At 41.6% G+C, this 13,357-nt stretch overlaps 1 protein-coding gene across 6 annotated transcripts in view; it reads left to right on the top strand.

Annotated features, from left to right (window-relative positions):
* The window catches only part of LOC129855713 (AP-2 complex subunit alpha-2-like), a 72,361-nt gene extending 63,069 nt beyond the window's left edge, over positions 1–9,292 (top strand). For all 6 annotated transcript variants that reach the window (XM_055923658.1, XM_055923662.1, XM_055923660.1 and 3 more), the window contains 6 exons: positions 450–540; positions 4,012–4,134; positions 4,277–4,393; positions 4,479–4,548; positions 4,725–4,859; positions 6,957–9,292. In XM_055923658.1, coding sequence (XP_055779633.1) covers positions 450–540; positions 4,012–4,134; positions 4,277–4,393; positions 4,479–4,548; positions 4,725–4,859; positions 6,957–7,034 — 614 coding nt within the window. In that variant the 3' untranslated portion in view covers positions 7,035–9,292. The remainder of the gene's footprint in view (positions 1–449; positions 541–4,011; positions 4,135–4,276; positions 4,394–4,478; positions 4,549–4,724; positions 4,860–6,956) is intronic.
* The last annotated feature ends 4,065 nt before the right edge of the window (positions 9,293–13,357 follow it).

Here is a 13,357-nt window from a genome sequence, read left to right as displayed (position 1 = left end):
CCCCCCCCCCCTTTGTTCAGGGACACATCATTCCATTTACGTTAGTCACATGTCTGTGGAACTTGTTCAGGTTATGTCTGTTGAATCTTGTTATGTTCATACAAATATTTACACATGTTAAGTTTGCTGAAAATAAACGCAGCTGACAGTTAGAGGATGTTTCTTTTTTTGCTGAGTTTATGTATGTATGTGCTAATGTGCTAATGTATTTACTAATGAGATGGGTGAGTTACCGACTGTGTCCATACGTGTTTTACTGTAGGTATTATGAATTATAATGCATTATAAACGGGAATGAGTTGGTGTGTAATGCTGCATTATAGCCTTAATACGGGAGTATACATAACAGTACATAATGCATTATAACCCGTATGTTTTATTTTGGAAATGTCACCTAAATGTGTCTATTTGACATAATACCTTCTAACGTGTTTTTTTTATTTTTTTAGGGAGGATGTATCTGTTCTATGGCAATAAAACCTCGGTGCAGTTTGTCAGCTTTAACACCACAGTCAGCTGCCCAGGGGAGCTGCAGTCTCATATCCTTCAATGCATTTGCACACACACACACTGGCACACCCTTATCTTGCACACTATGTGTTGTCACGATAGCAGACTTTTGACTTCGATACTGGTACCAGGTTTAGTATCACAGTACGCGATACCATCACGATACTCGATACCAAAATTATACCACTGCAAAAGAATAAGTCACAAAATGGCAGTTGATCCAGACAAACACTGCTGCTGCTCTGTTCAGTATTTGGGCATCTTTTAAGTTCAATATCATTACATTTCTTTTTTTTACGTCAACATTTTTTGGAGACACAAGTATGCATTAAAGACGAATGGCTTTAGAACACCAGCTAACTGTAAATCGCCATATTGGCATTTTGTTGCATCACTGGCAGGAATTCTTGAATGTACTGGCCAGCATCACGAGGTATTCACCTGGATTCAACAGGTGTGCCTTGTTAAGTTCATTTATTTGGTAAAAGACCAAGTCCATATTATGGAAAGAACAGCTTAAATAAGCAAAGACATTTGAAAAACTTTGAAAGTTTCTTCAAGTGCAGTCGCAAAAACCATCAAGCGCTATGATGAAACTCTCATGAGGACCGCCACAGGAAAGGAAGACCCAGAGATAACTCTGCTGCAGAGGATGAGTTCATTAGAGTTAACTGCACCTCAGAAATGTCAGCCCAAATAGATGCTTCAGAGTTCAAGTAACTGACACATCTCAACATCAACTGTTCAGAGGAGACTGTGTTAGTCAGGCCTTAATGGTCAAATTACTGTGAAGACACCACTACTAAAGGACACCAATAAGAAAAAGAGACTTCCTTGGGCCAAGAAACACGAGCAAAGGACATTAGACCGGTGGAAATCTGTCCTTTTGGTCTGATGAATCCAAATGAGATTTTTGGTTCCAACCTCGGTTTCTTTGTGAGATGCAAGAGTAGGTGAACAGATGATCTCTGCATGTATGGTTCCCACAGTGAAGCATGGAGGAGGAGGTGTGTTGGTGCTTTGCTGGTGACACTGTCTGTGATTTATTTAGAATTCAAGGTATAGTTGGAAGTTTACATACGGGTTTTCACAATTCCTGGCATTTAATCAGAGTAAGAATTCCCTGTCTTAGGTCAGTTAGGATCACCACTTTATTTTAATAATGTGAAATGTTAGAATAATAGTAGAGAATTATTTATTTCAGCTTTTATTTCTTTCATCACACTCCCAGTGGGTCAGAAGTTTCCATACACTCAATATATTTAGTATTTGGTAGCATTGCCTTTAAATTGTTTAACTTGGGTCAAACGTTTCTGGTAGCCTTCCACAAGCTTCCCACAATAAGTTGGGTGAATTTTGGCCCATTTCTCCTGACAGAGCTGGTGTAACTGAGTCAGGTTTGTAGGCCTCCTTGCTCACACATGCTTTTTCAGTTCTGCCCACAAATGTTCTATAGGATTGAGGTCAGGGCTTTGTGATGGCCACCAATATCTTGACTTTGTTGTCCTTATGCCATTTTGCCACAACTTTGGAAGTATGCTTGGGGTCATTGACCATTTGGAAGACCCATTTGCAACCAAGCTTTAACTTCCTGACTGATGTCTTGAGATGTTGCTACAATGTATCCACATAATTGTCCTTCCTCGTGAAGCTATCTATTTTGTGAAGTGCACCAGTCCCTCCTGCAGCAAAGCACTCCCACAACATGATGCTGCCACTCCCGTGCTTCACGGTTGGGATGGTGTTCTTTTTTTCTTCCCTTCTATTTTTGTTTCATCAGACCAGAGGACATTTCTACAGAATGTACGATCTTTTTGTGTGATCTTTTTGACTACGGTTTGCAGTTGCAAACCGTAGTCTGGCTTTTTTATGGCGGTTTTGGAGCTGTGGCTTCTTCCTTGCTGAGCGGCCTTTCAGGTTATGTTGATATAGGACTCGTTTTACTGCGGATATAGATATAAGAAATGTGTGGAGTGTTTGAAAAACGAGTTTAGTGACTCCAACGTAAGTGTATATAAACTTCCGACTTCAACTGTACACTTAACCAGCATGGCTATCACAGCATTCTGAAGCGATACGCCATCCCATCTGGTTTGCACTTAGTGGGACTATCATTTGTTTTTCAACATGACATTGACCCAACACACCTCCAGGCTTTGTAATGGTTATTTTACCAAGGAGAGTGATGGTGTGCTGCATCAGATGACCTGGCCTCCACAATCACCCGACGTCAACCCAATTGAGATGGTTTGGGATGAGTTGGACCGCAGAGTTAAGGAAAAGCATCCAACAAGTGCTCAGCATATGTGGGAGGAGTGTGCAAAGCTGTCATCAAGGCAAAGGGTGGCTACTTTGAATAATATAAAATATAGTGTGATTTGTTTAACACTTTTTTTGGTGACTACGTGATTCCATGTGTTATTTCATAGTTTTGATGTCTTCACTATTATTCTACAATGTAGAAAATTGCTGTGCATTGCTGCGTTTATAATGTGAAGAAATAGCCTAATAGTTTAGCAACATTTTAAGCTAAACGTTCTCATCTGTTGCGTCAAGCTCATTGCTTAAAACATTTTTTTTTAATACTCATGGTTGTATTAATTTGGGATCTATCGCATGTTTTTCCTGGAGAGAAGTGGCTTCTTTGCTGCCCTTCTTGACACCAGGCCATCCCCCAAAAGTCTTTGCCTCACTGTGCGTGCAGATGCACTCACACCTGCCTGCTGCCATTCCTGAGCAAGCTCTGTACTGGTGGTGCCCCAATCCCGCAGCTGAATCAACCTTAGGAGATGGTCCTGGCGCATGCTGGACTTTCTTGTGCGCCCTGAAGCCTTCTTCACAACAATTGAACCACTGTCCTTGAAGTTCTCGATGATCCGATAAATGGTTGATTTAGGTGCAATCTTACTGGAAGCAATATCCTTGCCTGTGAAGCCCTTTTTGTGCAAAGCAATGATGACGGCACGTGTTTCCTTGCAGGTAACCATGGTTGACAGAGGAAGAACAATGATTCCAAGCACCACCCTCCTTTTGAAGCTTCTAGTCTGTTATTTGAACTCAATCAGCATGACAGAGTGATCTCCAGCATTGTCCTCGTCAACACTCATACCTGTGTTAACGAGAGAATCACTGACATGATGTCAGCTGGTCCTTTTGTGGCAGGGCTGAAATGCAGTGGAAATGTTTTTGGGGGGATTCAGTTCATTTGCATGGCAAAGAGGGACTTTGCAATTAATTGCAATTCATCTGATCACTCTTCATAACATTCTGGAGTATATGCAAATCGCCATCATACAAACTGAGGCAGCAGGCTTTGAAAATTAATATTTGTGTCATTCTCAAAACTTTTGACTGTACTGTGCAACACTACTATGTGTGTCCATTGGGTTGTAGTCTATACTTACGTGTATTTAACACACATAGCTATATTCAATATTACAGTCCTCCCCAGTGTGGTCTCTAGTACCTGCTCTGTTCCTCTCCTTGACTGGCTTTCCCACAGCTCAACGTGCAGACCAAAACAGTGGAACCCCTAGTGGAGGGAGGAGCACAGGTGCAGCAAGTCATCAATATCGAGTGTCTGACCGACTTCATTGACGCTCCGCTGCTCAACATCAAGTTCAGGTACACACACGCAAAGACAATTACACAGAACATAAGATACAAACACCTCGCAATGACGCACGGATGATCAGTAGTAACCCAAACATGCACAATTTTTTGTTGTTATCTTCAGTTTATAAAGGTTTGTGTGTGTTCCTCTCAGGTATGGGGGAGCCCTGCAGAACATCTCTCTCAAGCTGCCTGTCACCATCAACAAGTTCTTCCAACCCACAGAGATGGCCGCCGCAGACTTCTTCCAGCGCTGGAAACAACTCAGCCAGTGAGAGAGAGAGAGAGTGTGTGTAGGGTGTGAGGATGTAAGAGGGTGCGTGTGTGTGTGTATTTATGACTTCTTCTCTTTTCAGGCCCCAGCAAGAAGCACAAAAGATCTTCAAGGCCAGTCATGGCATGGACACAGAAGTGCTCAAGGCCAAGGTAGACACACACACACACACACACACACACACACACACACACACACACACACACACACACACACACACACACGTACTTTAGGCATATTCATTTAATTCCTTTGCCTGCTGAATGTCTACCACATTCTACTCCCTCCCATTTTCTCTCTCCCCCCACCCTCCCTCTCTTGTCTCTAGTTGCTGGGCCTGGGGACAGCCCTGTTGGAGAATGTGGATCCTAACCCAGAGAACTATGTGTGTGCTGGAGTCATCCAGACCAAGGCCCAACAGGTCGGCTGTCTGCTGAGACTGGAACCCAATGCGCAGGCCCAGGTATGCACACACAAATGTACATGCATATATACACACACAAATGTACATGCATATATATGAACTGAATATACACACACACACAGAGTCCGTCTGTCCTTCTCTGTGCTGCTCTCATTGCATCACTCACTGCTGTCTATGTCTTTCTGTGTGCTGCTGCAAATCAAGCCTGGCGAGCAGGTAACACACAACTGTCCCTGTTCTCTCTCGTTCTTTCTTTCTCATCCCCCTCTTCTCTCTTTCACACCCTTTTTCCACTTTCTCATTCACTTTTCCCTCCACATTGATTCTTCCACACTTTCTCACTGACATCCCAAAATTGAACACTTGAATCTCCACATTCTCTGTCTCTCTCTGTCTCTGTGCAGTGTTAGACTCAAGGTTGATAATGTGTCATCAGTGTAAATCCATTCTACCCTCGTGTTAAAAATGTTGATGATCCAATATATACAGTTCCTTAAAGTATTCATACTCCTTGACTTATTCCACATTTATTGTTAAAGCCTGAATTCAAAATGGATTAAATATTTATTTTTCACCCATCTACACACAATACCTCATAATGACAAAGTGATTATCATTTATTTTTTAAATAAAGAAATATCTCATTTACATAAGTATTCACACCCCTGAGTCTATACATTATGGATTCACTTTTGGCGACGATTAGAACTTTGAGTCGTCTTGGAGAATGTGTCATTATTGTCTGTATCAGCTTTGCACATCAGAATTTGGGGATTTTCTCCCATTCTTCCTTGCACATTTTCTCAAGCGCTTAAATTAGATGGGAGCGGCGGTGAACAGCAATCTTCAAGTCTTTCCACACATTTTCAATGTGATTCAAGTCTGGGCTTTGGCTGGGCCACTCAAGTACTTTCACATTCTTGTCCTGAAGCCATTTCGGCGTTGCTTTCTCTGTATGCTTGTGGTCATTATTGTCCTGTTGGAACATAAATCTTCGCCCCAATCTAAGATTTTGCACTCTTGAAGCAGGTTCTCATCAAGGATTTGCCTGTATTTGGCTCCATTCATTGAAATGCATAGCATAGGGATGGTGGTGACGGGCAAGGACCTGTGCCTGGTTTTCACCAGACATAACGCTTTCCATTCAGGCCAAACATTTTTGTCTCATCAGAATCATCTTTTGCCTTATGCTTTGAGTCTTTAATGTGCCTTTTTGCAAACTCCGGGTGTGCTGTCATGTACCTTTTTCTCAGGAGTGGCTTCTGTCTGGCCACTCCTATAAAGCCCAGATTGGTGAAGTGCTTTAGGGACTGTTGTCCTTATGTCAGGTTCTCCCATCTCAACCAAGGAACTCTGTAGTTCTGTCAGATTGGTCATTGGGTTCTTGGTCACTTCCCTGACCAAGGTCCTTCTTGCCCAGTTTGGTCAGACGGACAGCTCTAGGCAGAATCTGGGTTGTTCCATATTTTTTTAATTTCCCAATGATGGAGACCACTGCTAGATGTATACTTCATCACAATTCTATCTCTGAGCTCTACGGACAGCTCCTTGGACTTCATGGTATAGTTTCCGCTCTGACATGCACTGTTAACTGTGGGACCTTGTATAATGTGATTATTTCCAAATCATGTCCAAACAACTGAGTTGGCCACAGGTGTATCAAGGATGATCAAAGGAAATTCGATGCCCCTGAGCTCAATTTGGGGTGTCATAGCAAAGGTGTATAAATACTTATGTAAATGAGATATTTCTGTATTTCATTTTCTATCAATTTGCAATTTTTTTTTAAAAATCTTGATTTCACTTCGTCATTGTGGGGTGTTGTGTGTAGATGGGTGAGAAACTGAATGTAATCAATTTTGAATTCAGGCTGTAACGCAACATAATGTGGAGTAAGTCAAGGGGTGTGAATGCTCTCTGAAGGCACTGTATATATATTATTTGTGTTTGAACTTTACTGACCACCCTGTATGTTCATTCATGTTTAAGGGTGTGTTTGTCGTCTGTGTGCGGTCTTGTGTGTGCGTGTGTGTGCGCGTGTGTGTGTGTGTGTGTGTGTGTGTGTGTGTGTGTGTGTGTGTGTGTGTGTGTGTGTGTGTGTTTACACATGTTAAATCTGTGTCCCCTCTCTGTCAGATGTACCGGCTGACTCTGCGCAGCAGCAAGGACACCGTTTCCCAGCGCGTCTGTGACCTCCTGGCAGAACAGTTCTGAAACCCTGAGTCTACAGCCCACCCAACGCAATCCAGGCCATCATCATCACCGCGCTCTAGACACCCAACACACCGAGACCAGTGTTTCAACCCCCCCGAACAAAGAATCAATGAGAAGAAAGAAAAATACCTACATAAGGGAAAAAAAGCAGCCGTTGCCACTTACACGACTGCCCTATTATTATTGTCATTATGTCATTTATTATTTTTGCCACGATTATAATTCCGATTCTTATTTTTATTACTGTTTATTATCATTGGCGCTACAATTTTTGTTTTTTTTCTGGTGTTTACCTGCTTACCTATAAGTGTGTGTGTGTTCCAGAATCGTGCTGGTATGCGTGTCCTGTTCTTCTCCGTCCTGTCTGTTTAAGCCCTGATTACTCCTGTACTTCTGATGACAGCTGGTGTCCGTGCCTGTGTGATGCATGGGGAGGGTGGAAGATTCTGTGCGTTGATTCCGCGACATTTCAACCTTAGACTATTCCTGGGAGTTGCATGGGAGGACCAGTTCTACACACACACACGTAATACACACCCAGATACTCTCACATGTAGGCAGATACATGCATATATTTGTACATGCTTAAGTGTCTGTGTAAAGTATCTGTATAGAGTCCTCCTTTAATGGGAGGGAGGGGTTAAACGAAATCACTAAAGAAATGGGACTCTTCTGTGTAAGGGTCCAAAACGACACTCTAAACCCCCACCTTCACCCCAACCCCATCTCTTCTCCACCCTTTGCTGTCCCAGTCCCCCACCGGTTATACATTCCAAGGGCCTCTATCAGTATAATCCCTGAGATATAATATTCCATTAAAAAAAATTGGCACATTCCCAAGTCTACAGTTCCAGCTCTATTCCAGTAGAAATGGCCAGTGCACTTTAGGTGGTTCTAAGAGACCTCAGTCCTTCAATACTCCTCAAACACATACACACACCACTCCTCTCCCACTTCCCCTGTCTTTCTGGCGTGTAACCATACTTTATACATAAACTCAAATGATTCTGTACCTGTTCATGGTATATATATATATATCTATATATATATATAAAAGAATGTAATTACTTTATCTTTTTTGTTGTCATCTTTACTTTTATTAGTAGTGGAGTTATTGAAGTGTTTGTTTCTTTAATGGTGTAATGTAGTTGCTTTGTGTGTGTGTGTGTGTGTGTGTGTGAGAGAGCGAGAGTAGGGATAGCTGTGTACCCTGCGAATTGGGTAGAGGGGTCAGCTAGAAGGAGAGCGAGATTGAGGGAGAGAGTAGCAGGGTAGCTGGCTTTGTTTACAGTGTTAATCAGACAGCGGTGAGGTTAACACTTGACTTAAACCTGTCATAAAGCCTACTTACCACCATCATAATTAAGTGTTTATTTCAGATTAGCAATGTTTTTTGACACTTGAGGCAGGGAACATTGGTTGAGAACTGACATGGGCTGTTTTACGACAGTTTATGAAATGTTTGACGTGCATAAGCAAGCATTGAGCAAGTCCCATTGATGGGGAGTTCAGGTGGTAGTTGGAAGGAGTTAGAGGGCAGTGGGCCAGTCCGTGTTCACATGAAGAGTGAAGCGGCAGAGCAGAGGCCTAGTATTCGTTATTTAAATTTTTTCGTGCTGAAAAGAGAGATGGGATTGGAGAGTAGAGTGCTGCTTGACACCGTGATTGACTGAAAAAAGAGGAGTACCTCAGAACTTGATCTCTAAACACGCACAGGCTTGTGCACACACACATCACAAATACTTACCTTATGGTATTAATTGGGAGAAGATAGCAATCTGCAAATAGATTGATTATAATCTTTGAAAATACAACCAACCACAAAGACACTGGACAGCACTTATCTGGAAACTCACATTTCAGACACGCACCCACATGTCCATTCTTAGAGATGAGAGGGAGGAGGAGAGAACTCAAAGACCAATTGTCAATCACAACTACCAGGATCTAGTCATCAGGGGTGGGCATCGCGTGTGTGTGTCGGTGTACCACGTGATAAAAATATCCTAAATTATCTTTGAGACATGGTCATATTAGTTTCAACAGGAGTCACTTATATGTCTAACCCATGCAGCATTAGTTGGACAGTCTGATCATTGTAGTGGAAACTGTAGAATAATTTTGTGTGTGTGTGTGTGCAGTATCCGCTAGCTAATGCAGCCCTGTGTATTGGTGTTAAACCTGTGAGATACCTGTGTTAGATTTAAGATTTACTCTGTACTGAATAATGTGAAAGTAAAACTATGCCATATACTCTACCACTGGCTCTCTGTTTCTTGGTGGGAAAGTGTGTGATGATGTGTGAAGCGGAATTTCTTTCCAAAGCTCACCACAGTTCCACGTCCACAACAAGAAATTGATATGTGTTAGTGCTGGGCTTGAACAAAAGCCATTACACCCAGCAGCTCTCCAGAACTGTAGTTGGATGTATCACAGTCCAATCAATAAGAACTCATCACATTGACTAAGTAGTAGATGTAATGTGATTTTGCTCATTGAATAAAGAATCTGCAAAAGCAGGTAATGTGGCATGTTACCAGTGTTGGGGAGTAGTAAACTGTAGTTGTAATTTAATTATATTGGTGGTAGTTGAACTAAATTCAAATCTAGGTAGTGTTTCAACTTTCTTTGCTATGTAGCAGAGTAGTAAACTACTGGAACTAGACACTACGGATTTTGCTCAAATAAAATGTGGGTGAAGTAGGCAATAAGTTCCTTTTTCTGCATCATACTTGCCTACCTCTCACTTGCAATTGTGTTTAATAGGCTAAATTTCACATTATGTAAACAAATGACCCCAAAGTGATATTTTCTTGAGATTTGTAGTCTGACATATCATGCTTTTTCATTAAGTAGTTTGGATGTAGTGAACTACTACTTCAAAGTAACTTTAGTCAAGTAAACTATATTTTCTTGAGGGTAGAATTAGTGTAGCTTAACTTCCAGTGTGAAGTAATTGGTAGCTTGGTTTACTATATTTTCAGAGTAGCTTTCCAAACACTGCATGTTACCAACCTGTACCTCTAACCTAATGGCTGAGGATGAAAAGGGTGATAGGATATGGAGTGTCACAGTGGGCCTTTACAGATCATTTAGGCAGTGTTTACACAATGTTTACACAGGCAGCCCAATTCTGATGTTTTGTCCAATTCTTGGTATTTTGACCAATCGGATCAGATCTTTTGTCCAATTCAGAATTGGGCTGCCTGTGTAAATGCAGCTCAAGTGTGCAAAGAGAACAGATTCCATCCTCACTGTAATCTTGACATAATATAGCCTTTTTCCTGGACTAAAAAGCATGATCGCTCTGGATAAGAGCGTCTGCTAAATGACTTAAATGTAAATGTAAATGATCAATGGAGATGTGTTTGGGAAACCGACCCTCAATCCACATATAAATTAAATGTATGTCTTCTGGTGTGAGATTAGATTTTTCCTGATTAATCAGAAAGAAACTCCTGATTTGTTATTACATCCTCTATGAACAAGTCAGAGGGGGAGGGAAAGTGACCCAAACCCATTATTCACCTGTTCCCGGTGTCCTTTGTTGTGCTGATCACATCTATTACGAGCTTCCACCGAAGAAAGCGGCACCTGCATGCGTTTTTATCCCTCAATAATCAAAACGACAACAGACAAGTTCTGGAGTCATATTTCTTCCCCCAGTCATAAACCTGCCCTGTTAACTGGGGTAAAGGTAGAACTGGATTGAGATCAGATTAGATTAATTCATTCTTATTCTTAATTTGACCCAATGGGAATATAGGGCTTCAGCAAGAGGAGTAACTCGTCATGATGCACCAATGGAACGAACTAGGCCGTCTCCTAGGCTACAGTGAACATGCAAACGTGTGCCCCGTGCAAGCAAAGATCAGCCTTGATGCAGAAATAAAACATGAACTAAATATAAATTATCTATGTACTTCTCATGTTAACCCATTTATCTTGAGTTGTGCAATGTTATGTGAGTTTTTTCCCCCTCTTGCAGCTGTGGGTCACTAAATATAGGCTATGACTGAATGATTACATTATTTGTATTTATTAGGATCCAAGGCAGGTGCTATTCTTCTGGGGTACAGCAACATTAAGGCAGTTATATACAATGTAAAATATTACATGACATTACATTAAGTGTGTACCTTCAGGCAACTACTATACCACATATCTACAATACAAAATCTTTGTGTTTGTAGAGTGCATGTCTTATCGTGTATGTTTTTGTCTGTGCCTGTGTGTGTGTGTGTGTGTGTGTGTGTGTGTGTGTGTGTGTGTGTGTGTGTGTGTGTGTGTGTGTGTGTCTCTTCACAATCCCCGCTGTTCCATAAGGTGTATTTGTATCTTTTTTTAAAAACTGGAGCTCTGTCAGACTGACCATCACGTTCTTGGTCACCTCCCTGACCAAGGCCCTTCTCCCCCGATTGCTCAGTTTGGCCGGGCGGCCAGCTCTAGGTCTTGGTGGTTACAAGCTTCTTCCATTTAAGAATGAGCGAGGCCACTGTGTTCTTGGGGACCTTCAATGCCGCAGAAATGTTTTGGTACCCTTCCCCAGATCTGTGCCTTGACACAATTCTGTCTCTGATATCACAAACATTATCAAGCAAACAATACATGAATTGCACCATAACTGTGACAAATGGTGCCCACAAACTGTTAGGGCCTACATAAAGCTGTCTCAACAGCAGTCCCAACATCTTACCACTGCCTCACCTGGCTATCAGCGGAGCCTTGTCTGGCAGCAAAACGTTTAATTCAGCCTAATTTACTTCCTTTAAAAAAAAAACATAGCTGATATGGCTGATTGGCTTAAAAAAATGTGGTTTCTAATGACAATAGAGATGTACAAACTATGGCATAAGGAGAAGACAAGCCGATAAGAGGCAATCCGTAATTTCGATTAAGACAATGAGTGAGCTAGGATGGATGTAGTCAATATAACTATTTGTTTAGCACTTTTGAAATGTATAGCAACAAAATTCAGAACATGGACCGTTCTTACAGTGTTTTCCTTGTACACCAAGTCAGAACTGTAGGATAAATAAAGGGGGCATATAAGCCAACAATGAAAGCTCTTACAATATTCAATGATTACATTTCTCTAAAACAGGTTATAGGCTACATGTGCACCAGCAAGTCAGAACAGTAGGTGAAATTAAGAGGGGTAAATATACCAAATTATTAGGGTGAAGCACATGGGCTACTAACATCTTACTACACAACATACACTTAGTATTACTTTCTTAGCTACAGTATACATATCTCCCTGGCATATTACATAATTTATGCAGCAGCATACAATACATTTTGGACTCACCTTGTTGCGCTGTGCTCACTTGAACAGGAAGGTGGCGCGGCGGTCCTTTGTGGGAAAATTTTGTTGTCAAATCAAAATCAAATCAAACTTTGTCACACACACCGAATACAACAAAAGTGTAGACCTTACCGTGAAATTCTTACTTACAAGCCCTTAACCAACAGTGCAGTTCAAGAAGAGTTAAGAAAATATTTACCAAATAAACTAAAGTAAAAAATTCTAAGTAACACAATAAAATAACAATAACGAGGCTATATACAGGGGATACCGGGCGGTACCGAGCCAGTGTGTGGGGCTACAGGTTATTTGAGGTAATTTGTACATGTAGGTAGGGGTGAAGTGACTATGAATAGACAATAAACAGTGAGTAGCAAAAGTGTACAAAACAAATGGGGGGGTCAATGTAAATAGTCCGGTGGTCATTTGATTAATTGTTCAGCAGTCTTATGGCTTGGGGGTAGAAGCTGTTATGGGATTTCTTCTCACACAGCCTATTATATATGTCCTGGATGGCAGGAAGCTTAGCCCCAGTGATGTACTGGGCCGTACGACCCATGCCAAATCTTTTCAGTCTCCTGAGGGGGAAAGGTTTTGTCGTGCCCTCTTCATGACTGTCTTGGTGTGTTTGGACCATAATAGTTTGTTGGTGATGTGGATACCAAGGAACTTGAAACTCTCGACCCGCTCAACTACAGCCCGGTTGATGTTAATGGGGGCCTGTTCGGCACGCCTTTTCCTGTATCAATGCAAAATATTTACAAAATAGCACTAGGTGCACTAAAACGTCAGCCATCCTATTCGGCGCCATCTTAACATCCCTTTCTGGCATTCCAGTCTGGCATTCTCTGGATTATTTTATGTATTTATTTTTTATATTTTTGTGACCCTTTTTCTCCCCAATTTCGTGGTATCCAATTGTTAGTAGTTACTGTCTTGTCTCATCGCTACAACTCCTCGGAATTGGCTCGGGAGAGACGAAGGTCAAGAGCCATGCGTCCTCCGCAATGCTTCT

This window comes from Salvelinus fontinalis, chromosome 5 (genome assembly GCF_029448725.1).
Source record: "Salvelinus fontinalis isolate EN_2023a chromosome 5, ASM2944872v1, whole genome shotgun sequence".
NCBI classification, from domain to species: domain Eukaryota; kingdom Metazoa; phylum Chordata; class Actinopteri; order Salmoniformes; family Salmonidae; genus Salvelinus; species Salvelinus fontinalis.
The sequence above is the reverse complement of the archived record's forward strand: the minus strand, read 5'-3'. Positions and strand labels throughout refer to the sequence as shown.